This window comes from Hypomesus transpacificus, chromosome 22 (genome assembly GCF_021917145.1).
Source record: "Hypomesus transpacificus isolate Combined female chromosome 22, fHypTra1, whole genome shotgun sequence".
Classification (NCBI taxonomy): domain Eukaryota; kingdom Metazoa; phylum Chordata; class Actinopteri; order Osmeriformes; family Osmeridae; genus Hypomesus; species Hypomesus transpacificus.
In genome coordinates this window covers 11,719,348-11,745,076 of record NC_061081.1, presented here as the reverse complement: position 1 = coordinate 11,745,076, position 25,729 = coordinate 11,719,348, and the positions used below count along the sequence as shown (strand labels likewise).

The 25,729-nt window shown below is 44.7% G+C and overlaps 1 protein-coding gene and 1 long non-coding RNA gene across 2 annotated transcripts in view; one reads left to right on the top strand and one right to left on the bottom strand.

Annotated features, from left to right (window-relative positions):
• Positions 1–136: 136 nt before the first annotated feature.
• LOC124484259 lies at positions 137–2,648 on the top strand. Its single transcript, XR_006957949.1, has 2 exons — positions 137–926; positions 2,034–2,648. It is a non-coding gene; the product is annotated as an uncharacterized LOC124484259 (long non-coding RNA).
• Positions 2,649–8,787: 6,139 nt separating this feature from the next.
• inpp4b (inositol polyphosphate-4-phosphatase type II B) overlaps positions 8,788–25,729 on the bottom strand; it is a 70,181-nt gene continuing 53,239 nt past the window's right edge. Inside the window, exons 12-21 of the mRNA XM_047045334.1 lie at positions 19,977–20,541; positions 19,716–19,848; positions 18,405–18,580; positions 17,873–17,996; positions 16,811–16,937; positions 15,883–16,023; positions 15,186–15,283; positions 14,698–14,810; positions 14,054–14,208; positions 8,788–9,089 (exon numbers count right to left, since the gene is read on the bottom strand). Coding sequence (XP_046901290.1) covers positions 8,915–9,089; positions 14,054–14,208; positions 14,698–14,810; positions 15,186–15,283; positions 15,883–16,023; positions 16,811–16,937; positions 17,873–17,996; positions 18,405–18,580; positions 19,716–19,848; positions 19,977–20,541 — 1,807 coding nt within the window. The 3' untranslated portion in view covers positions 8,788–8,914. The remainder of the gene's footprint in view (positions 9,090–14,053; positions 14,209–14,697; positions 14,811–15,185; positions 15,284–15,882; positions 16,024–16,810; positions 16,938–17,872; positions 17,997–18,404; positions 18,581–19,715; positions 19,849–19,976; positions 20,542–25,729) is intronic.

The following is a 25,729-nucleotide window of genomic DNA, read 5'->3' as shown; positions in this document are numbered from 1 at the left end:
CAATGGTTTTCTCCTGACAACCGTCTGGTGGTCCCACCTCTCAAGAGCACCCGCTCCCAACCCGACTGTCTCTCCACCTTCAAGAAAAGGCTAAAGACGCACTTGTTCCCGGAGTACAACGGTGCTTAAGAAAGATTTGTTGGATCAGTTGTTAGTTTATTTCCTCCAGGAACACAATGACACTTTTTGAGGGACTTGTTGCACTTGTTGGCTAGTTGCGACTACTTGTAGTTGCTGTGAATTATATCATTGTTGCTTGCTTACATTTACATTTTACATTTAGTCATTTAGAAGACGCTCTTATCCAGAGCGACTTGCGGTAAGTACAGGGACATTTTCCCTTTTTGGTCTAAACTTTGGTAGGGACACTGGTAGGGTGTATTAAGTAGTTTACAGTGTCAGACTACTGACAGCTCTCTTTCTCCAAGTCAAGATTCAAGTGTTTTTGACTCTGTCACTTCAGCCAATTGAATGACTTCATCTTGTCTTGCAGGCTCGAGGGCGCATTGGTTAATTTGGAAATTTATTTTTCACTTTTCTGGGCGACAAACAATAATACCAATGAGTTTTGCAAATTTGTGCAAAACATTTTTTTCTGAGTCGATCCAAATTGCAGCACAAAGGAGTTCGCTAAAATATTGGTGGGGACAATTTTGTCAACCTAGCATCCCCCCAAAACCTTGGTTGCAATGTTGTGCAGTGTGTGTGTGAGATGTGGCTGCAGAAGCTGCAGCATCACGTTATTGGACCCTGCAGTGCTGGTCTCACTGGACCCTGCAGTGCTTGTCTCACTGGACCCTGCAGTGCTGGTCTCACTGGACCCTGCAGTGCTTTTCTCAATGGACCCTGCAGTGCTGGTCTCACTGGACCCTGCAGTGCTTGTCTCACTGGACTGATGATTTACTGGAAAGCTGACCCAACTCAAAGTCAGTACATAAGTTGAACTGGTAATGTCACAGATCTACTAACACAAACTTATGTTCTAATCTTATTACAGTATATTGTTGAAGAGTCTACATTAACACTGTCATTTGATATGTGCAATTTAAACTGCTGGATGAATGAATGTGCAAACACACCATAGCACAAGTGTCCAGAGTCCAGTACAGAGCTGATATGAGAGAAGGGTTTCATTTAGTGCTGTCAGTTTAACGCGTTATTAACGGCGTTAACGCAAACCCAAATTAACGACGTCAATTTTTTTATCGCGCGATTAACGCTCTTTTTGGCCTAGCAAACTTTGTAGTTTTTTTTCACATGCTGTTGCAACAACTACCGAAGTTAGAAAAACTACAACACCACACCGGATCTAGCTAGACCGGAAACAAAACAACAGGCACGCCACACACTTGTTTGGCTTGCGATCCGGCCAAAGCGTAGTAGCAGAGCCCGTTTACGGATATGAGACATTCTCTGGTAGTAGGTTAACTTTACGTTTTGAGTGGATGGCGAGCGCGAGACGCCGAAATGGATGCCAATAAGATTCTGAATGGAAAGTTTACTTTTAAAAAGTTGCCAAATGGTTCCATTGACAAGACCAAAGTGATCTGTGTGTTTTGTCATTGTAAAATGAGCTATCATTGCAGAACGTCCAGTCTGAAATACCACTTGATGGCCAAGCACACAGATGATGCAAATTCTCCGCCCCCTCGTCAAAGCCAGGCGATTGCAATGTTGTTTTCAATAACAAAAAATATTTGCACGAAGCAATCCGAACCACTTTTCCATGTTGATAAGAGCATTAAAATTTGAAAAAAGAATGGGACAAAAAGAAATCAAGGGACATTTAGAATAGATAGAAATAGAAATGTGCGATTAATTGTGATTAATCGCGAGTTAACTATGACATTAATGCGATTAATCGCGATTAAATATTTTAATCGTTTGACAGCACTAGTTTCATTACTTCCTGTTCCATAATGTCTCCATTATAATTCCATATTTCTCATATTGCCAGACTGACTGAATGAGCTAATACCTCGGCACATCAGAGAATGAGACTGATCAACGTGGTGGTGATCTCTCTCTCGCAGGACATGAGACTGATCAACGTGGTGGTGATCTCTCTCTCGCAGGACATGAGACTGATCAACGTGGTGGTGATCTCTCTCTCGCAGGACATGAGACTGATCAACGTGGTGGTGATCTCTCTCTCGCAGGACAGACTCTCCTGTTATTGTTCCATTAAAAAGCTTTCAGCAGTAAATGCGAGGTATGACTTACACAACCACATGCTTTCCAAGGGGTAGAGACCCCAAACATCTTTATTTATCAAAAACAAAACTTAAAAAAATTACAAATACGACCATACAAAAGTGACATGAAATCAGTTAAATAGCACTTTGGTGATGGTACAGATAAATATTGTGGTATAAGATTTATGATGATATTTATGTGAAGTACACAGCAGGACTCCAGGGAGACCTGCAGTCTCAGTCACACCCAGAAAGACCAGTCACACCAGAAAGACCAGTCACACCAGAAAGACCAGTCACACCCAGAAAGACCAGTCACACCAGAAAGACCAGTCACACCCAGAAAGACCAGTCACACCAGAAAGACCAGTCACACCCAGAAAGACCAGTCACACCCAGAAAGACCAGTCACACCCAGAAAGACCAGTCACACCCAGAAAGACCAGTCACACCAGAAAGACCAGTCACACCAGAAAGACCAGTCACACCCAGAAAGACCAGTCACACCCAGAAAGACCAGTCACACCAGAAAGACCAGTCACACCCAGAAAGACCAGTCACACCCAGAAAGACCAGTCACACCAGAAAGACCAGTCACACCAGAAAGACCAGTCACACCCAGAAAGACCAGTCACACCCAGAAAGACCAGTCACACCAGAAAGACCAGTCACACCAGAAAGACCAGTCACACCCAGAAAGACCAGTCACACCAGAAAGACCAGTCACACCCAGAAAGACCAGTCACACGCAGAAAGACCAGTCACACCCAGAAAGACCAGTCACACCCAGAAAGACCAGTCACTGCCTACATGATGTTGAAGAAACATGAGTCATTCTTGAGTCAATTGCAAAATGTTTAAGTGTGATTTGGGGTATGAGTGAGAACTTGTTTTCATCTGGCAGCATGAAGCAACATGTTCCACAGCAGGATGAACTTCACAGCAGAACTGGAACAACGCAGACATTTGAAAAATACTTCATAAATGAGTCTAAGTGGAGAACACTAACAGCTATTTACAACATTCCTTTCAGATCTGTACATCTTTAAATAATTATATTGATGCAGGGATATTTGACAGAACTACAGGAATAAATTGTTGTAAACCCCAGCTGTATCCATATGTATATATCTATATATATGTATACATACTAGGGCTGGGCGGTATATACCGCGCGATGGTAGAAATGTGTCTACCGGGAGAGATTTGGCTATACCGTTTCAACCGCGGTATACTTTATACTATATTTCTAAGTACAACGGTACTTAGGAATGGTTGGCTGGATCCGATGTTAGTTTCCTCAAGGATCACAATGACTTTTGCTTAAAGACTTGTTGCTCTTGTTGGTAAGTGGTAACTAGCTGTGACATATTTTATTTTACTGTTACTTGCTTTTCCACAGGTACACTTACACTTATAGCGATTCATGTTGTTTAATTGTAACTTGTTTGACTACATGCTCTCATGGTTCTTCCTTTTGGCACTTATTTTGGTTGTTCACAATGTGTGCTTCATGTTTTGGCTACTCGCAATGTTTTGGAGCTATATTGTTGTTATTATCAGTGACTCATGCACTTTGTAAAACTCTCTCTTGGAAGTCGCTTTTATGGTGGCCCTGAAGTGCAAACCACACCCACTAATATGAGTGCATCTCCCAAATGAAAACACTCCCCCCAAATACGAGTCAACTTCCCCCAAATAGGATGTCTTGCTCACCTCCCCCTAATACAAAGACACGCTCCCCCAAATGGGAAACAACATTACAATAACTAAAAAACACACTACATTAACTCAAAACGGAAAGGGTTGGTACTACACTTCGTCGCTGATTGGATAAAGTAGGCTAACTAACAAGAAATTGATCGACAGAAGGACAAAATGCAGAAGCCTGACAGTTACGTGCACCTGGACATTTGTTTGGGTATCGAAGAAGAGTTCAGCAAATAGTAGGCTACTTATGCAAAAGTATAAATTGCGTGTTAAACGTAAAAATCGATGGCCAAACAACCATTATGGCATTTCGTACTTCTGTCCTGGACTATTAGTTTTTTTTTCTGAAAAGTCCTGCTTCTTTCAAATGCGTTTTTAGCGTTCGCATAGGTTACTTATTTTAATATTGTGAAACGTTAACAGCATATCTAAGATTATTTCATAGGAATGACCCTGATTAAAATAAAGAGCAGTGTCATGACTCTGAATTGTTAACACAAATGCTTCCAACCAAAACGATCAAGTTCATGATAATGACAGAATTACATGGACCAGGATAGTTGTTTGGCTATCGATGTTTACGTTTAACACGCAATTTATTATTTTGCATTAGTAGCCTACATGCTTCGATGCCCAAATAAATGTCCTGGTGCACGTAACTCTGTCAGGCTATTGCATTTTGTACTTCTGTCGATCCATTTCTTATTTTTTGTTAGTTACTGCATCCATTCAGCGATGAAGTGTAGTACCAGTACCAACCATTTCCGTTTTTGAGTTAATGTAATGTGTTTTTGAGTTAATGTAATGTCGTTTCCAATTTGGGGGAGCGTACCTTTGGATTGGGGGGAGGTAAGCCCGCCATCCTATTTCTGGGGGATTAGACCATTTGACTTGTATTCGGGGGGGGAGTGTTTCATTTGGGGGATGCTTTAATTTTAGTGGGTGTCATTTGCACTTCAGGGCCACCGTACACTTAATGGATAAAAAAGCGTCTGCTAAATGAATAAATGTCAATGTAATTACACGTGTCAATTAAATGTCTGGTTGTTGTATTGTATACAAGCCATCATATAAATCGCATTCTTGCGATATATAGAATTGTAGTTTAACTTTTATTTTTATTTGCTATTTTCGTTTGACCTTGAAGCACATTTGCGTTGGTCTGACGGAATTTTCTATGTGGAGTGTATTTTATCTAAGCGGACCACATTCATGCCGATGCAAATTAATTATATATTTGATGACCCATTCGGTAACCAATTAGATTTGTTGTTCAAGTTTTATGTCTCGTGCTGTAAAATTATTGTTGTAAAATTACACTGGTGGCGTTGCTAGCATTCTTGATCTAAGAACTACTTAACTACTAACTGAGAGTGAGGTCATGCCGGGAAATATCAAACTGAGGCTTTAACATATCGACCGAGCTTTAACGAGGTTGATACACCAAAACCGAAGTTAGATATGGATAGTAAAACTCGGACTGATCATTTAGAAATTTTCGTCGGAGGGCATTACGGATCTGTATTGAGCTGTGAATAGGTCACCACGCGGATGGCATGACTGCGCATCAGCCAATCGGAACACTCGTACTAACTTTTTTGAGTCTTGTTTTTAACTAAAGTGTTGTCTCATGTAAGGCAGTTGTTTTTGTTTGTAATAAATAATCGAGTGTGATGATGAAGTAGATATGGTTATTTTGTACAATTTCTTAATTTAATTTACAGAACAATTACTATACCGTGATATATACCGTAACCGTGATTTCAAATGACTCATACCGTGGAAGATAGAAGATTTTGGCCATCTCACCCACCCCTAATACATACATATACGTAATATCCTATATATCAGATTTAGGATATATTCTATATCTGTTATTTGGGGTCACTAACAGACCTACACCATCCTATTTTAAATAGTTTAATTTAAATCCAGCGGAGCTTTGATCCATAAATAGAGGACACTAGTGGTCAGGTTGGTCTACGCTGGTGTCAGTAGGAGTCCCCTCCCCCTCTCCTGTAGGAGTCCCCTCCGCCCCCCTCTCCTGTAGGAGTCCCCTCTGCCGTAGCACCTGGGGAACATTAGTAGGTTCCCTCCGGAGGCCTGTAGCACCTGGGGAACGTTAGTAGGTTCCCTCCGGAGGCCTGTAGCACCTGGGGAACGCCAAGAGCTGCACAATGTTGAATGCGTACTTCCTGCAGCCAGTATTCTTATGGACGTTTTGGATCCGGCATCCCTCTCTGGTGTTTGACGACAGAAATACAAGGAGGGGGGAGGGGAGAGGAGGGGGGGGGAGGAAGGATGAAAGAAGAAGAGAGATAGTAGGTGAAATGAAAACCACTCATGAGGATATAGTCTGTTGAATGCAGGATTCTAGTGGAACCACAAACTGCTTGGTTCTTTGGTGAAAATACTGTTAGACATAATATTCTTCTGCAAATACGGTTATAACAATATTTTTTTTATAATATTTTATATTACAATATATTTACAGTATATTTAGATAAGAAATTATAATATATTGTTACAGACAGTGGTCTGTATACAAACTGGATACAGAGCAAAGTCTAGATATTGTTAAATAACAAAAGTATTTGCATGAAATAGTCTGGTGAATATGGAAGTCTTTCTTCTGAATATTCTATGATTGAATAGTCATTGATACACTTTAGTCAGATATTGATCGTCTGTGCCTGGTGTTGATGGAGACACGGACTGCTTCAACACTAGCAGGAAGTCTGTGTGAACATGAACCTTATCTGTTCGTGCAATCTATATTAAAACAGACAGCATGATCCATCATTACTTATCTGACGTGCACTGTTTACATTAGATCAAGTTTGTTTCAGACTGATGTCGAAAGTTTGGCCTACTAGATTCACATGCAGTATTCAGAAAATTCTGTGTAAAGTGAGATGACTAAACCTTGGTTTCAATTAAACATGGTAATGAAATGTGTTGATGTACTGGCTTGTAGGCATCTACCTCCCAGGTGGGTCTGTAGTAGAGCCGGGACAGGGCAGGGCCGGGCCGGGCAGGGAGGCTGCAGGGCTCTGGATATTTAGAGGGCTCTCTAAATCTGTTCATGTCTTGTGATTGTGGATGGAGCACTGCCTCTGAGATGTGTGTACTGTGTGTAAATGACCACTGCCTCTGAGATGTGTGTACTGTGTGTAAATGACCACTGCCTCTGAGATGTACTGTGTACTGTGTGTAAATGAGCACTGCCTCTGAGATGTGTGTACTGTGTGTAAATGAGCACTGCCTCTGAGATGTGTGTACTGTGTGTAAATGACCACTGCCTCTGAGATGTGTGTACTGTGTGTAAATGACCACTGCCTCTGAGATGTACTGTGTACTGTGTGTAAATGAGCACTGCCTCTGAGATGTGTGTACTGAAGGAATCGCTTTGGGGTTCAGTGGCATCTGCTGGAGCAGTGCTGGTGTCTACTGGTCTCTCCGCAGTCCCTTCTAGGATCCTAGTTGAAGCTGTGTTTAGGGGAGCTGTGTTTAGGGGAGCTGTGTTTAGGGGAGCTGTGTCTAGGGGAGCTGTGTCTAGGGGAGCTGTGTTTAGGGGAGCTGTGTTTAGGGGAGCTGTGTTTAGAGGCGCTGTGTCTAGGGGAGCTGTGTTAGGGGAGCTGTGTCTAGGGGAGCTGTGTTTAGAGGAGCTGTGTTTAGGGGAGCTGTGTTTAGGGGAGCTGTGTTTAGGGGAGCTGTGTTTAGGGGAGCTGTGTTAGGGGAGCTGTGTCTAGGGGAGCTGTGTCTAGGGGAGCTGTGTTTAGAGGAGCTGTATTTAGAGGAGCTGTGTTTAGGGGAGCTGTGTTTAGGGGAGCTGTGTTTAGAGGAGCTGTGTCTAGGGGAGCTGTGTTAGGGGAGCTGTGTCTAGGGGAGCTGTGTTTAGGGGAGCTGTGTTTAGGGGAGCTGTGTTTAGAGGAGCTGTGTTTAGGGGAGCTGTGTCTAGGGGAGCTGTGTTTAGAGGAGCTGTGTTTAGGGGAGCTGTGTCTAGGGGAGCTGTGTTTAGGAAAGCTGTGTTTAGGGGAGCTGTGTTTAGGGGAGCTGTGTTTAGGGGAGCTTTGTTTAGGAAAGCTGTGTTTAGGGGAGCTGTGTCTAGGGGAGCTGTGTATAGGGGAGCTGTGTTTAGGGGAGCTGTGTTTAGGGGAGCTGTGTTTAGGAGAGCTGTGTTTAGGAGAGCTGTGTTTAGGGGAGCTGTGTTTAGAGGAGCTGTGTCTAGGGGAGCTGTGTCTAGGGGAGCTGTGTTTAGAGGAGCTGTATTTAGAGGAGCTGTGTTTAGGGGAGCTGTGTTTAGGGGAGCTGTGTTTAGAGGAGCTGTGTCTAGGGGAGCTGTGTTAGGGGAGCTGTGTCTAGGGGAGCTGTGTTTAGGGGAGCTGTGTTTAGGGGAGCTGTGTTTAGGGGAGCTGTGTTTAGAGGAGCTGTGTCTAGGGGAGCTGTGTTTAGAGGAGCTGTGTTTAGGGGAGCTGTGTCTAGGGGAGCTGTGTTTAGGAAAGCTGTGTTTAGGGGAGCTGTGTTTAGGGGAGCTGTGTTTAGGGGAGCTTTGTTTAGGAAAGCTGTGTTTAGGGGAGCTGTGTCTAGGGGAGCTGTGTATAGGGGAGCTGTGTTTAGGGGAGCTGTGTTTAGGGGAGCTGTGTTTAGGAGAGCTGTGTTTAGGAGAGCTGTGTTTAGGGGAGCTGTGTTTAGAGGAGCTGTGTCTAGGGGAGCTGTGTTTAGAGGAGATGTGTTTAGGGGAGCTGTGTACTGTGCTACACTAAAACTCCCAATGATTCATCAGATTAACAATACCTCGCTCCACAAATGTCCACAACACTATTTAAACACATATACATGATATATAGATATATATATATCTATATATACATACACACATGCACGTATGTGTGTGTGTATATAGATATACAGATAAATATGGAGAGAAAGGACACAGACGGACAGAACAATCAAACCTAATGTGAGGAGTCAGATTGTGCACACACAGAAAAGGCATTGTCAGCAGTTTATTGATATTTTGCGAGCAGAAAAACCAGACTTAAGATGAGCCACACCACCAGTAGGTGGGAACTAACGAGCAACAACGCGATTGGATAGAAGTGACGAGACGCCGGCTTGTTCTCTGCCACAGAGCCCGCCTCCGGGTCCTCCCATTGGCCCACGTCTCCCTGCACCAGGCGGCTGATTGGCCGGCGGACAGCAGGACAGGGGTTAGGCACCGGGGGAAATAAACAGGAAAACAACAGAAAAGCAACAGAAAGAGGAGAAAGACAGTGGCGTGTTAGTGAAGACGAGGATCCTCAGTTAGACACAGACGCCTCTAACCCTAACCCTCTAACCCTAACCCCAGTTAGACACAGACCCCTCTAACCCTAACCCTCTAACCCTAATCCTCTAACCCTAACCCCAGTTAGACACAGACCCCTCTAACCCTAACCCAAGCAGACGGACGGACAAGTATGGAGGACGGACGGACAGAAGGAAGGATGGATACAGATAGATGGGTGGATAGATGGACAGACAGATGGATGGATAGGTGATTGAATGGATCGATAGATAGCTGGGTGGATACATGGATGGATGGAGAAACTAAAGAACTAGATTGTATAGCAGGTTCTGATTGGCCAAATTGTCTTCAGACCATGGCCAAAACATTACATTAGATCTTTATGTGCTAGGAGGTTACACGAATGCAGACTGCTAAAGCTATTCACACCAGCAGAAGCCGGTCAATTTTACTGATCCGGGGCCTGTTCCGTAAAGGCCGCTCAAATAAGTTGGACTTAAAGTCCCAAACCAGACTTGAATTAGCTTAACAAGTCAAGCGGGGCTAAAGCGGTTCCATGAAGGCCAAGTTCAGCTCACGCAGTCCTATTAATTCAAGTCAGATTTAAGTAGTCAAGCTAATTGTGCGTGCACCCTATTCTTAAGCAGCCCGAGAGGTAAAACATGGATCATTCAATCCACCACGGCAAAAGCAATGCACACGGCCATCCCATGACTTCTTCCAGAAAGAACGTTCCCTTAAAGCTTTGTACTATGACAGCTCCCTCATCCACCGCTTCATCAGAGAATGTCTAATATGGGGAGAACTGCCACTCTCGGGACACTTCCGGGTTCTAAACCGGTTGCAGTTCCACTATAGTTACATAAGAGGGTGTTAACCGTCGAGTGCAGAATGAATGGAGGTCTATGGAGCTATACCCCACAAAATCCATCATATCCAAAGGTTATAATTTTTGTCTACATTTAACATTTTAGTCATTTAGCAGACGCTCTTATCCAGAGTGACTTACAGTAACTACAGGGACATTCTCCCCGAGGCAAGTAGGATGAAGTGCCTTGCCCAAGGACACAACGTCATGTGCACCGGCCGGGAATCGAACTGGCAACCTTGAGATTACTAGCCCGATGCTCTACCCGCTCAGCCACCTGACTCTAGTAATTTGAATTCTGAATTCGAAAGGGGAGGCAAAAAAAATACACCCTGTTGGGGGTTAGATTTTTAGAAGTCGCCTTTCTGTTCTAAAAAGCCTTTAAAATGTCATTGACGTCATACACATTTCACGACCAGAGATACTGCTTCACAGCAAGCTCTGGTCACTTCCATTTTTTGCTCGAGGCATCGACAACACAGCTGACAGGTTCTCCCTGTCAATACACATGCTATAAAGAGTTTTGGCTTGCTAATGTTGTTGCTAATGTTGCTAATGCTCTGACATTCTGGTTCTGCTTCGGATGCCATCAAGCAGGATCTCTGGTCGTAGTCAGTCCTTCACTAACCAATCAGCATTCGTTAGCAGAATGCTAGCGTGCTATGGGCAACAACGACTTACCCTGTAAGAAATCTAAAGGACATAAGTACTAGTTCATTCAACTTTCGACCTGTAGTTCATGTTGAACATATAAAAACTATAATCAAATCTGAGATTTCTCAACGACAATCAGGTGAAAGAGACAAATGTAGCCGTTTAGCTCCATAGACTCCCATACATTTTGCACTCGACCGCGATCACTCCCAGTGGAACTCTGTTGGAACTGCAACAAAATTCGGTACATTGGGGCTTAATAGGGAGTGGCCAGGCTCTCTTTAAACAGGCTCTGGCTTCATTTACTATGTAAATGTGAAAGTAAATATGCTGTGTGTATGTGAAGGTATATATGCTGTGTATATGTGAAGGTATATATGCTGTGTATATGTGAACGGAAACAGCCAGAGAGAGACAAACAGGAAGCTACAAAGTTTTGTGTCTGTATCTTGATTCAACCCACCCCAGTGAGTGAGAGATGTGCCATCTTTAATGAAGCCCCGAAGACAAACACAAGCGTTCTGGGAACCAAAACAGCAACACTGTCAACTGACTGGTTCTGCTTCTGACAATGTCTTGCTTTCAAGCAAGATCAATTACATATCTTCGCTAGATAAACATCCAAACCAGTTTATCTGAGAACGTCTATTGTGGCCGAGATCTAAGCATGGGTTAAGGGATTTATAACTCCAGGTACGCTGTGAGCTCACTACCTGCTGTGTCACATAATCAGTGGGTTTAGTTCCCTCAGAGGCAGGACATGTTATTTATATGGTCTGAGGTGTGTTTTAAAGGGTAGTGTTCCAGATTCAACTATCCAAATTTCCTCTTGAATTCTCAGTCAACCACTGTACTGTGAGTGTGACGAACTGGGGGTAAAGTGATAGGGATAGCGTTGGATACAGCGATAGCAATAGATACAGTATCATATTAGAAAAAATCTATAATAAATACAAATTGCAAACCACTTTTAGATTTGTCAGATTTCAATTCCCTTTTTTAATGGAGAAGTAGCTAGCTAGTGTTAACTTGTTGCAGCCCTGAAGGAGCGTTAGGATAATGGCTTGAATGGAAGCTAATGAGGCCAGTAACTGCAGCCTGAGTGAGGGGGTGATTTACGCAGAGAGAATGCAGAGAGGGATGGGCAGGACCACATTTGTTCTCACATATAGTACTATACATTCCACAGTTGGATTACACAGCAAAGGAAAGGATCAAGACAGCTGGACGAGCAACTCCACAAACAATATGATATATTTATATACATCCTTTATGTTGTTATATGATATATGATAATATCATATTTGTTCCTTATGAAAGATGGGGATAAACTTCAGTTGCATCACCTTACCTTAGTTGTATAGTAAGTTTGCATTAGGTTGCTAATGCTTCTGTATAAAATAACATGACGCACTGGACATTGTGTCCTCCCATTGGATAATCTGCCCATTGGATGCCCCCTTCTCCTGCACGTCAGCAGATCCTTGGACTGCCCACCCTGGGTGACATTAGTGCCCCTTGACACTTGATAGGATGACCACATTCCCTCCCCATTGTCTTCTGACCAATCACCTAACAAACACCTCCCTCTCTTTGGGGTACAAGACCTGTCTCCCGATGACAGGGAGACAGTACTTGGACTGGGCAGAACTCTCTCTGATCTCTGTCACGACCACTTTCTCAACGAAGGCCTTCGTTTGATCTATTCTGTGACTTTCTTTGAAGCTGCATTGGCATCATCAATTCGATTCTCTGTACTAGACTAAGAACATCCAGGTGTGTTGTTTTCATTGTGTATTCTTGTGATTGCATAATTTCTTATTAATAAACTACAAATAACTTGGTCCGGTATTTAACCTTGTATCATTCTCCACTACCCAGTTTGGCACGCCTTAACAAATGACATCTGGTTATCCTAGTAGGGGTCAAATCTTCACCCCTGTAAAGTTTTTTGAGGACATGGTGGGTGATGGTAATGCTGGTAGTTTGAGGACATGGTGGGTGATGGTAATGCTGGTAGTTTGAGGACATGGTGGGTGATGGTGATACTGGTAGTTTGAGGACATGGTGGGTGATGGTAATGCTTGTAGTTTGAGGACATGGTGGGTGATGGTAATGCTTGTAGTTTGAGGACATGGTGGGTGATGGTAATGCTGGTAGTTTGAGTAATCGCTTGTGTGGCTGCATATCCAGTCCTGTATGATACGTCTCTGTATTTGTACAGAGACATTAATAAAAAAGAATGAGGCCTGGCGCAGGTTTGCCCACGTTGTCGGTGCTCCTGGTGGGTTTTTTGTACTTTTAAATTCAGTCTCTCCTCACATTACGTAACTTTGTTCTAGCTAGTTACAGTAGTAGCCCGGCTGGAACTCCCTGGTCGTATTGACAGATTAGCAGAGACTTTGAGCAATATAATACAACGGTTTTACACATGTCAAATCAAATCAAATCAAATTTATTTGTATAGCCCTTTTTACACGCAAGCATGTCACAGAGGGCTTCACATGCGCCCATAGAACTGCCCCTCAACCAACCTAAACCCTCAAGGACATGTCAACGTGTATGTTTATTTAACTGTTTTGTATTTTGTATATAAGTTGTATTTTGATCAATGTTGCGAGTACGTAAACCGAAGTCTGCAGACTTGGCCATGACAACTACAACAGTGACTTTAGAGAACTACATTCTACATTAATCTGTTTGAAACGCCCTCCAGCATGGTGAACTGTGGGAAGGCGAGCGATGGCAAGCGATTCGCGTCGCTGCAGGGTGAACGCACTCTAATGCTGGTAGTTTGAGGACTTGGTGGGTGATGGTAATGCTGGTAGTTTGAGGACATGGTGGGTGATGGTAATGCTGGTAGTTTGAGGACATGGTGGGTGATGGTAATGCTGGTAGTTTAGGTACATGGTGGGTGATGGTAATGCTGGTAGTTTGAGGACATGGTGGGTGATGGTAATGCTGGTAGTTTGAGGACATGGTGGGTGATGGTAATGCTGGTAGTTTGAGGACATGGTGGGTGATGGTAATGCTGGTAGTTTGAGGACATGGTGGGTGATGGTAATGCTGGTAGTTTGAGGACATGGTGGGTGATGGTAATGCTGGTAGTTTGAGGACATGGTGGGTGATGGTAATGCTGGTAGTTTGAGGACATGGTGGGTGATGGTAATGCTGGTAGTTTGAGGACATGGTGGGTGATGGTAATGCTGGTAGTTTGAGGACATGGTGGGTGATGGTAATGCTGGTAGTTTGAGGACATGGTGGGTGATGGTAATGCTGGTAGTTTAGGTACATGGTGGGTGATGGTAATGCTGGTAGTTTAGGTCCATGTCTCACCTCCTCATGCAATCGAGAGCTCGTACGAAGTACTCCTTGTTGAGCTGGTGCTCGTCGCGGAGCAGAGAACACTGCTCCAGGGTCACAGACATTGAGGTCCGGTCTTTGGCGCTTTTACAGCTGGTGAACCTGATGCCGTTCATCCTCCTGCAGATCTGTCCGGGGACACGCGACACAGGGACAAACAAGACATGTTATCTTGCTTTTTACGGACACTGTACTGACTTCAAAATACATGCTCCATTATGTAAAAGTAGGAATTTAAATAGAGAATTGAAAGCTATTTTCGAAAAGCTGTAGAAAAAGTACAGAAAGTAAATATTGCTTGTCTCTGATTAAATATTTTCTCTTCATCTTCTCCTCCGACTATGTTCTGCAGGAGCTCAGTAAGGTGTGAGAGATGAATCAACAAGGAAGTCTGAGGCAACATCAGGTTACACACAGAATCTGGAATTACTAGATAGAAAGTCCCATTGTTATAGAATCAGATTTGGCCCAGATAATATTCAAACTGTGTGTGTGAGCGTGTGTGAGTGTGTGACTGTGAGCGTGTGTATGTGTGAGTGTGTGTGAGTGTTTGTGTGTGTGTGTGAGTGTGTGTGTGTGTGATTGTGTGTGTGTGTGTGTCTGTGTATATATCTCACCGCTCCAGCAAGCCACAGTATTTCCACATTCTTCCTCTTCTTTGTAATTACATTCTGGCCCAAGGTTTCAAGTAATTCTTTCAAGTCGCTCTGTGTTTCAAAATGTGGTAGATCTGGGGAAACAAATTAAAACAACGTCTTGGAAGATGTCAGCAGAACATGTGGTTGTACTTGGTGACAGTATGCTAGCAGATATGAGAGCACAGTGGTCAAGGTTTGTAGACCTCAGAGAGAACAGTATGCTAGCAGATGTGGACCTTACAGAGAACAGTATGCTAGCAGATGCGGACCTTACAGAGAACAGTATGCTAGCAGATGTGGACCTTACAGAGAACAGTATGCTAGCAGATGTGGACCTTACAGAGAACAGTATGCTAGCAGATGTGGACCTTACAGAGAACAGTATGCTAGCAGATGTGGACCTTACAGAGAACAGTATGCTAGCAGATGTGGACCTTACAGAGTCATGACAGTTGCTTCAGACTCACCTTCTGTGGGCACCTTTTCTTTTAGCGATTTGTAATAACCATCTAAAATCTCAAAGTTCCTCTGGTTGATTCTCTCCTGCAAGGAGCTGTCGCCAAACCTGAGGATGGAAGAAAGAGAGACAGAGGTAGAGAGAGGTAGAGACAGAGGTAGAAACAGAGGTAGAGACAGAGGTAGAAACAGAGGTAGAGAGAGGTAGAGAGAGGTAGAGAGAGGTAGAGACAGAGGTAGAGACAGAGGTAGAGAGAGGTAGAGACAGAGGCAGAGAGAGGTAGAGAGAGGTGTAGAGAAAGATGAGAAAGAGGTAGAGATAGAGGTAGAGACCGATAGAGAGAAAGGTGTTACGGGAAAAAAAATAGCTGAGTTGGATGGCTCAAGCACAAGCTTGTTAGCAGAATGACTGAATCCTGTAATGTTAGATGCTTTGGCGTCATGAATAACTTGATCCAACCATGGCACTGTGCAGAAAGCCTGTATGTTTGATGCTATCACATGACAGCTTCCTGCTGGAGACAGCCTCCTAACCCTTCTTAACCCTCTGCTCTCACAGGAGAAACACATGCTGGACTCCCATGTAGTGTGTGTGTGTGTCTGTGTGTGAGTGATTGAGTGTGTGAGTGTGTGTGTGAGTGTGTGAGTGTGTGTGTGAGAGTGTGAGTGTGTGGGTGTGTGTGTGTGTGTGTGAGTGTGTACAAGCACCTCTCAGCAATGGTCTGCTGCTCGTTGATCCCCACGTTGAAGAGGACAGGGTGGACATGCAGGGGCTGCCCCTCCCTCATCTCCCACGGCAACGCCTGAAACGCCCCCTGAGGGAGGGGAACCTCTACAGTGTAGTGGTCTCTGGAGGGGAGAGGGGAGAGGGAGGAGGGAGGGAGGGAGGGAGGGAGGGAGGGAGGGAGGGAGGGAGGGAGGGAGGGAGGGAGGGAGGGAGGGAGGGAGGGAGGGAGGGAGGGAGGGAGGGAGGGGGGAGGAATCAAGGGAACATAAATGTAGAGATGGCATAAAAGACCAACGTTAACAGCCAAAAGAGATAATGCTATAAAGTAATGCTATATTGCTCAACATACAGATTATTTCACAGGTCAGAGAAGCACTTACAGGTCCAGAAGTCATGTTCAAGTTAACATGGTTTCCCTCAGACAGAGATAACATCTGCAACATGACCCTCCCTGGTTTGTTATGTACGGGAGAACTTAATATACAGTGAGTTCCTGTTGGTGCACTTCCAGTTGTTGTTCACCTGTATGCACTGATTGTATGTTGCTTTGGATCAAAGAGTTTGCTGAATTGGAAGAGGAAAAAGTGTAGCACTGTTCCCATGACAACATTCTGCAGTGTAGCACTGTTCCTATGACAACATTCTGCAGTGTAGCACTGTTCCCATGACAACATTCTGCAGTGTAGCACTGTTCCCATGAAAACATTCTGCAGTTGGAAGCATCGATATGATGTTTATTGTCCTTGGAGCTTTTTATCTCTGTGGTTTGACGGTTTATATTTTGCACCTTGTGATATTGTTTTGGTTGAAACATCTATAACACTCACATCCGGGTGGGTCTGAGCCCACACTTGTGTCCCTAAGAAGAGATGTGTTTGCTGCAGTGCTTTCTGGGCGTCAGAGTCTTACCGTCTCCCGCTGATGACCGGCTGCAGGTGGCAGGGCTGGTCTGTCCTGGCCTGGGTGATCTTAAAGGTGACGTGCTGGAGGTCTGAGATGCCCACATCCATGTCCTCCAGCATGCCCACCTCTTCACCTGCACCACACACACCGCACATCACATCCATTTGACTTTCACTTTCCAGTCCTGAACACAGCTGAAATGTGTTGTGAAACTGCTTCCAACATCCTGGCCCCTTCCCAGCATCTGCTCCACCTTCCTGCAGCTCCAGACTGGACACAAACATCCTCTCAGCTGGTCACTTCCAGACTGGACACAAACATCCTCTCAAATGGTCACTTCCAGACTGAGCAGCAACATCCCCTCAGCTGGTCACTTCCAGACTGGACACAAACATCCTCTCAGCTGGTCACTTCCAGACTGGACACAAACATCCTCTCAGCTGGTCACTTCCAAACTGAGCAGCAACATCCCCTCAGCTGGTCACTTCCAGACTGGACACAAACATCCTCTCAGCTGGTCACTTCCAGACTGGACACAAACATCCTCTCAGCTGGTCACTTCCAGACTGGACACAAACATCCTCTCAGCTGGTCACTTCCAGACTGGACACAAACATCCTCTCAGCTGGTCACTGCCAGACTGAACAGCAAAATCCCCTCAGCTGGTCACTTCCAGATTTGCCATTTTTCAGGTACCTACTCACCAGCACGCTACACTTTATATTTATAATATTTTTTACTGCTGTTTCTGTTGCTAATCAAAATCAGAATTGTGTTTAATCGCCAAGTAAGTGGTCACAAACAAGGAATTGACTAATGTGTCCCTGCTGCTCTGTTATTCGTGCCCCTTTAGATCATCTGGGTTAGGGTTCATCTCTGCTATCCTGCTGCCAGTGTTTTCAATTATTACCTATTTGTTTATGCCACTAAATAGCTGTTACTTGTCATGTTACTGGAATGTGGTTGTCCAGAACCCTGTTAACCCTATGTGGTGACCTTACTTGTGTGTGTTTAACCCTGTGTGGTGACCTTTAACCCAGTGTGTGTGTGTGTGTGTGTGGTACGTACTGTAGGTGCTGAGCAGGCCCTCGAACTGTGCCAGGACTCCCACCAGGTGGAGCTGTCTGAGGAAGGCCTGGTCCTCAACCCCCGCATACAGCCTCATCACGAAGCCACAGGCCAGCGTGGCCAGCTGCACGCGCACACACGCACCCACACACACACGCACACACACACACACACACGGGTCAAAAAAGCTGTCCATAGAAACACGGGAATGTAGAAACTACAGGGCTAGCCCCTTGTCCTAGCCCTTTGTCCTAGCCCCTTGTCCTAGCCCCTTGTCCTAGCCCCTTGTCCTAGCCCCTTGTCCTAACCCCTTGTCCTAACCCCTTGTCCTAACCCCTTGTCCTAGCCCCTTGTCCTAGCCCCTTGTCCTAGCCCCTTGTCTTAGCCCTAACCCTTTCCTATAATCCTGATGTGCAAATGCACCTGATCTCTCCCTGTTAAGCAGGCTCCAGTGTGCATGCTGCCCCTCTGAGAGCAGGGGTTCTGCTGCCTGACTTGAAGCCCTGTTCTAAGGAAGAGCCTTGCTGCGTACCGCCTGGCTGAACACGACGTCTCTCCGCTGTTGCAGCAGCAGCCCCTGGGGGGCGCTACTCACTGCCTCCTGCAGCAGCACAAAGCTCAAGGCCCCCGCAGCTCTGCGGCCCACCTCCTCCACGCTCCGCTGCAGCCTGGCCACCAGGGGGCGCAGCTGCTCACACCAGTCCCCTGCTGGGGGGGGGGGGGGGGGGGGGGGGGGGGGGGGAGAGGAGAAAGGGGACAAGGGGAGGAAAGTTGAGTCAATCAATGTTGTGATTTTCCTCTTAATCACAACATTCCCCTGAGAACAGGCGGGGGGGGGGGTGAAGAGTGTGTGTGTGTAAGGTGTGTGTGTAAGGTGTGCGTGTAAGGTGTGTGTGTAAGGTGTGCGTGTAAGGTGTGTTTGTGAGGTGTGTGTGTAAGGTGTGTGTGTGTAAGGTATGTGTGTAAGGTGTGTTTGTGAAGTGTGTTTGTGAGGTGTGTTTTTGAGGTGTATGTGTAAGGTGTGTGTGTAAGGTGTGTTTGTGAGGTGTATGTGTAAGGTGTGTTTGTGAGGTGTGGAGAGGGTTTGCAGGAAAGTTCTATTTTGTGTGCTATTTTGGTCGACAGGGGGCAGTGTTGTCTATGTTACACGTTTGTGTGTGTGTGTGTGATGGTGATTTGAACACATTTGTGGGGAACTTTAATTGTGTTTTCTCCACTCGCTACATATGTCAACAGAACAAGCAGGAGAGCAAATCTCGTGAAATACACTTTCTCACCCACCCTCCCTCCCTCACTAACACACACACACACACACACCCGGCCTGTTCTGTCTGAGGTCTTATCTCTGTGTGGCGGAGCAGGATGGGCCCACCTGTCAACCGCAGCCAGGCTCCACCAATCACGGCCCGCTTTGCTTTAGTGTCGCCATAGTGATAGAGCCCTGTCATCATTTGTTTTTCACACACATGCCCTCACACACTCACTTAACCTCACACACACATACACACTCACATGCTTTCACACACAGACACACACACCTCTGCTTTAGCAGCACTCCCTCTCTCCCTCATACACGTGTACACACACACCCACACACACACGTGTACACACACACCCACATGAGGGAGAGCTGCTAGAGCAGAGGTACAGGCCAACACAGTCCTGGCAGACTCATTACTGCCCCCCACTGGAGCCATCAGGGCTTGTCCCTGACACACCTGGATGGAAGCCAGGAGGGCTGGGAGTCAGGAACAGCCCACTTAAATACACTGGAATTTAGTTGAGTCAATCCAAGCAGAGTTTGGTCAGTTGGGATCAAGAGAAGTGGAACCAGGACACGTACCGGGGCTGTGAGAGGTGATGACATCAGCCAGCATCTGGTCAGGAATTGGCTGGTCCTGGTCTTGTTCAAGGAGCTTGTCCACCATCGCGATGACACAATGGAGACTCTTAGCTACACTGGCCCACACCCTGTCCTGGAGACACACACACCATGAGGGAGACAGACAGACAGATTGACAGACACACTGGCAGACAGACAGACTGGCAGACAGAGACAGACAGACAGACTGGCAGACAGACAGAATGACAGACAGCTACTTGCCCACTCCTCCTCGTCGTACTCCTGGTGAGGGGGTATGGAGTCCTGGTGAGGGGGTATGGAGTCCTGGTGAGGGGGTATGGAGTCCTGGTGTGGGGGTATGGAGTCCTGGTGAGGGGGTATGGAGTCCTGGTGAGGGGGTATGGAGTCCTGGTGAGGGGGTATGGAGTCTTGGTGAGGGGGTATGGAGTCCTGGTGTGTGAGCTGCAGTCTTCCATCCATGCCTCCAGGGGCAGTCTTTGACCCAGCTATGTTGTTACACACCACCGGACTCCCACTTGCTGGCGTGCCCGGCCTCCCTGGGCCCACAGGGCTCCCTGACCCCACAGGGCTCTGGGTCTGGGCAGGACTGGGTGGAGCTTGGTGGTGCTGGCGTGGTGGAGTCTGGTGCTGGCGTGGTGGAGTCTGGTGCTGGCGTGGTGGAGTCTGGTGCTGGGTCACGTAGCTGGGTCTAGCGGCGTGCAGAGCCAGTAGCGCACTCTGCACCAGCTCCTCTTTGAGAGCATGAACAAACTGCTCTGTCTGAGAGAGAGGAGAGGATATGAGCTTATTATGGAGCAGTGTAGTACTAAGGTCTTATGATGGAGCAGTGTAGTACTAAGGTCTTATGATGGAGCAGTGTAGTACTAAGTTCTTATGATGGAGCAGTGTAGTACTAAGGTCTTATGATGGAGCAGTGTAGTACTAAGGTCTTATGATGGAGCAGTAGTACTAAGGTCTTATGATGGAGCAGTGTAGTACTAAGGTCTTATGATGGAGCAGTAGTACTAAGGTCTTATGATGGAGCAGTAGTACTAAGGTCTTATGATGGAGCAGTGTAGTACTAAGGTCTTATGATGGAGCAGTGTAGTACTAAGGTCTTATGATGGAGCAGTGTAGTACTAAGGTCTTATTATGGAGCAGTGTAGTACTAAGGTCTTATGATGGAGCAGTGTAGTACTAAGGTCTTATGATGGAGCAGTAGTACTAAGGTCTTATGATGGAGCAGTGTAGTACTAAGGTCTTATGATGGAGCAGTAGTACTAAGGTCTTATGATGGAGCAGTAGTACTAAGGTCTTATGATGGAGCAGTAGTACTAAGGTCTTATGATGGAGCAGTGTAGTACTAAGGTCTTATGATGGAGCAGTGTAGTACTAAGGTCTTATGATGGAGCAGTGTAGTACTAAGGTCTTATGATGGAGCAGTAGTACTAAGGTCTTATGATGGAGCAGTGTAGTACTAAGGTCTTATGATGGAGCAGTGTAGTACTAAGGTCTTATGATGGAGCAGTGTAGTACTAAGGTCTTATGATGGAGCAGTAGTACTAAGGTCTTATGATGGAGCAGTAGTACTAAGGTCTTATGATGGAGCAGTGTAGTACTAAGGTCTTATTATGGAGCAGTGTAGTACTAAGGTCTTATGATGGAGCAGTGTAGTACTAAGGTCTTATGATGGAGCAGTGTAGTACTAAGTTCTTATGATGGAGCAGTGTAGTACTAAGGTCTTATTATGGAGCAGTGTAGTACTAAGGTCTTATGATGGAGCAGTAGTACTAAGGTCTTATGATGGAGCAGTAGTACTAAGGTCTTATGATGGAGCAGTAGTACTAAGGTCTTATGATGGAGCAGTGTAGTACTAAGGTCTTATGATGGAGCAGTAGTACTAAGGTCTTATGATGGAGCAGTGTAGTACTAAGGTCTTATGATGGAGCAGTAGTACTAAGGTCTTATGATGGAGCAGTAGTACCAAGGTCTTATGATGGAGCAGTGTAGTACTAAGGTCTTATGATGGAGCAGTAGTACTAAGGTCTTATGATGGAGCAGTAGTACTAAGGTCTTATGATGGAGCAGTGTAGTACTAAGGTCTTATGATGGAGCAGTGTAGTACTAAGGTCTTATGATGGAGCAGTAGTACTAAGGTCTTATGATGGAGCAGTAGTACTAAGGTCTTATGATGGAGCAGTAGTACTAAGGTCTTATGATGGAGCAGTGTAGTACTAAGGTCTTATGATGGAGCAGTAGTACTAAGGTCTTATGATGGAGCAGTAGTACTAAGGTCTTATGATGGAGCAGTGTAGTACTAAGGTCTTATTATGGAGCAGTGTAGTACTAAGGTCTTATGATGGAGCAGTGTAGTACTAAGGTCTTATGATGGAGCAGTGTAGTACTAAGGTCTTATGATGGAGCAGTGTAGTACTAAGGTCTTATTATGGAGCAGTGTAGTACTAAGGTCTTATGATGGAGCAGTGTAGTACTAAGGTCTTATGATGGAGCAGTGTAGTACTAAGGTCTTATGATGGAGCAGTAGTACTAAGGTCTTATGATGGAGCAGTAGTACTAAGGTCTTATGATGGAGCAGTGTAGTACTAAGGTCTTATTATGGAGCAGTGTAGTACTAAGGTCTTATGATGGAGCAGTGTAGTACTAAGGTCTTATGATGGAGCAGTGTAGTACTAAGGTCTTATGATGGAGCAGTAGTACTAAGGTCTTATGATGGAGCAGTAGTACTAAGGTCTTATGATGGAGCAGTAGTACTAAGGTCTTATGATGGAGCAGTGTAGTACTAAGGTCTTATTATGGAGCAGTGTAGTACTAAGGTCTTATGATGGAGCAGTGTAGTACTAAGGTCTTATGATGGAGCAGTAGTACTAAGGTCTTATGATGGAGCAGTGTAGTACTAAGGTCTTATGATGGAGCAGTAGTACTAAGGTCTTATGATGGAGCAGTAGTACCAAGGTCTTATGATGGAGCAGTGTAGTACTAAGGTCTTATGATGGAGCAGTGTAGTACTAAGGTCTTATTATGGAGCAGTGTAGTACTAAGGTCTTATGATGGAGCAGTAGTACTAAGGTCTTATGATGGAGCAGTAGTACTAAGGTCTTATGATGGAGCAGTAGTACTAAGGTCTTAAGATGGAGCAGTGTAGTACTAAGGTCTTATGATGGAGCAGTGTAGTACTAAGGTCTTATGATGGAGCAGTGTAGTACTAAGGTCTTATGATGGAGCAGTAGTACTAAGGTCTTATGATGGAGCAGTGTAGTACTAAGGTCTTATGATGGAGCAGTAGTACTAAGGTCTTATGATGGAGCAGTAGTACTAAGGTCTTATGATGGAGCAGTAGTACTAAGGTCTTATGATGGAGCAGTAGTACTAAGGTCTTATGATGGAGCAGTGTAGTACTAAGGTCTTATGATGGAGCAGTAGTACTAAGGTCTTATGATGGAGCAGTAGTACTAAGGTCTTATGATGGAGCAGTGTAGTACTAAGGTCTTATTATGGAGCAGTGTAGTACTAAGGTCTTATGATGGAGCAGTGTAGTACTAAGGTCTTATGATGGAGCAGTGTAGTACTAAGGTCTTATGATGGAGCAGTAGTACTAAGGTCTTATGATGGAGCAGTAGTACTAAGGTCTTATGATGGAGCAGTGTAGTACTAAGGTCTTATTATGGAGCAGTGTAGTACTAAGGTCTTATGATGGAGCAGTGTAGTACTAAGGTCTTATGATGGAGCAGTGTAGTACTAAGGTCTTATGATGGAGCAGTAGTACTAAGGTCTTATGATGGAGCAGTAGTACTAAGGTCTTATGATGGAGCAGTAGTACTAAGGTCTTATTATGGAGCAGTAGTACTAAGGTCTTATGATGGAGCAGTGTAGTACTAAGGTCTTATTATGGAGCAGTGTAGTACTAAGGTCTTATGATGGAGCAGTGTAGTACTAAGGTCTTATGATGGAGCAGTAGTACTAAGGTCTTATGATGGAGCAGTGTAGTACTAAGGTCTTATGATGGAGCAGTAGTACTAAGGTCTTATGATGGAGCAGTAGTACCAAGGTCTTATGATGGAGCAGTGTAGTACTAAGGTCTTATGATGGAGCAGTAGTACTAAGGTCTTATGATGGAGCAGTAGTACTAAGGTCTTAAGATGGAGCAGTGTAGTACTAAGGTCTTATGATGGAGCAGTGTAGTACTAAGGTCTTATGATGGAGCAGTGTAGTACTAAGGTCTTATGATGGAGCAGTAGTACTAAGGTCTTATGATGGAGCAGTAGTACTAAGGTCTTATGATGGAGCAGTAGTACTAAGGTCTTATGATGGAGCAGTGTAGTACTAAGGTCTTATGATGGAGCAGTGTAGTACTAAGGTCTTATGATGGAGCAGTAGTACTAAGGTCTTATGATGGAGCAGTAGTACTAAGGTCTTATGATGGAGCAGTAGTACTAAGGTCTTATGATGGAGCAGTGTAGTACTAAGGTCTTATGATGGAGCAGTAGTACTAAGGTCTTATGATGGAGCAGTGTAGTACTAAGGTCTTATGATGGAGCAGTAGTACTAAGGTCTTATGATGGAGCAGTAGTACTAAGGTCTTATGATGGAGCAGTGTAGTACTAAGGTCTTATTATGGAGCAGTGTAGTACTAAGGTCTTATGATGGAGCAGTAGTACTAAGGTCTTATGATGGAGCAGTGTAGTACTAAGGTCTTATTATGGAGCAGTGTAGTACTAAGGTCTTATGATGGAGCAGTAGTACTAAGGTCTTATGATGGAGCAGTAGTACTAAGGTCTTATGATGGAGCAGTAGTACTAAGGTCTTATGATGGAGCAGTAGTACTAAGGTCTTATGATGGAGCAGTAGTACTAAGGTCTTATGATGGAGCAGTGTAGTACTAAGGTCTTAAGATGGAGCAGTAGTACTAAGGTCTTATGATGGAGCAGTGTAGTACTAAGGTCTTATTATGGAGCAGTAGTACTAAGGTCTTATGATGGAGCAGTAGTACTAAGGTCTTATGATGGAGCAGTAGTACTAAGGTCTTATGATGGAGCAGTGTAGTACTAAGGTCTTATTATGGAGCAGTGTAGTACTAAGGTCTTATGATGGAGCAGTGTAGTACTAAGGTCTTATGATGGAGCAGTAGTACTAAGGTCTTATGATGGAGCAGTGTAGTACTAAGGTCTTATGATGGAGCAGTAGTACTAAGGTCTTATGATGGAGCAGTGTAGTACTAAGGTCTTATGATGGAGCAGTGTAGTACTAAGGTCTTATGATGGAGCAGTAGTACTAAGGTCTTATGATGGAGCAGTGTAGTACTAAGGTCTTATTATGGAGCAGTGTAGTACTAAGGTCTTATGATGGAGCAGTAGTACTAAGGTCTTATGATGGAGCAGTGTAGTACTAAGGTCTTATGATGGAGCAGTGTAGTACTAAGGTCTTATGATGGAGCAGTGTAGTACTAAGGTCTTATGATGGAGCAGTAGTACTAAGGTCTTATGATGGAGCAGTGTAGTACTAAGGTCTTATGATGGAGCAGTGTAGTACTAAGGTCTTATGATGGAGCAGTGTAGTACTAAGGTCTTATGATGGAGCAGTAGTACTAAGGTCTTATGATGGAGCAGTAGTACTAAGGTCTTATGATGGAGCAGTGTAGTACTAAGGTCTTATTATGGAGCAGTGTAGTACTAAGGTCTTATGATGGAGCAGTAGTACTAAGGTCTTATTATGGAGCAGTAGTACTAAGGTCTTATTATGGAGCAGTAGTACTAAGGTCTTATGATGGAGCAGTGTAGTACTAAGGTCTTATTATGGAGCAGTGTAGTACTAAGGTCTTATGATGGAGCAGTAGTACTAAGGTCTTATTATGGAGCAGTGTAGTACTAAGGTCTTATGATGGAGCAGTAGTACTAAGGTCTTATGATGGAGCAGTGTAGTACTAAGGTCTTATGATGGAGCAGTGTAGTACTAAGGTCTTATGATGGAGCAGTGTAGTACTAAGGTCTTATGATGGA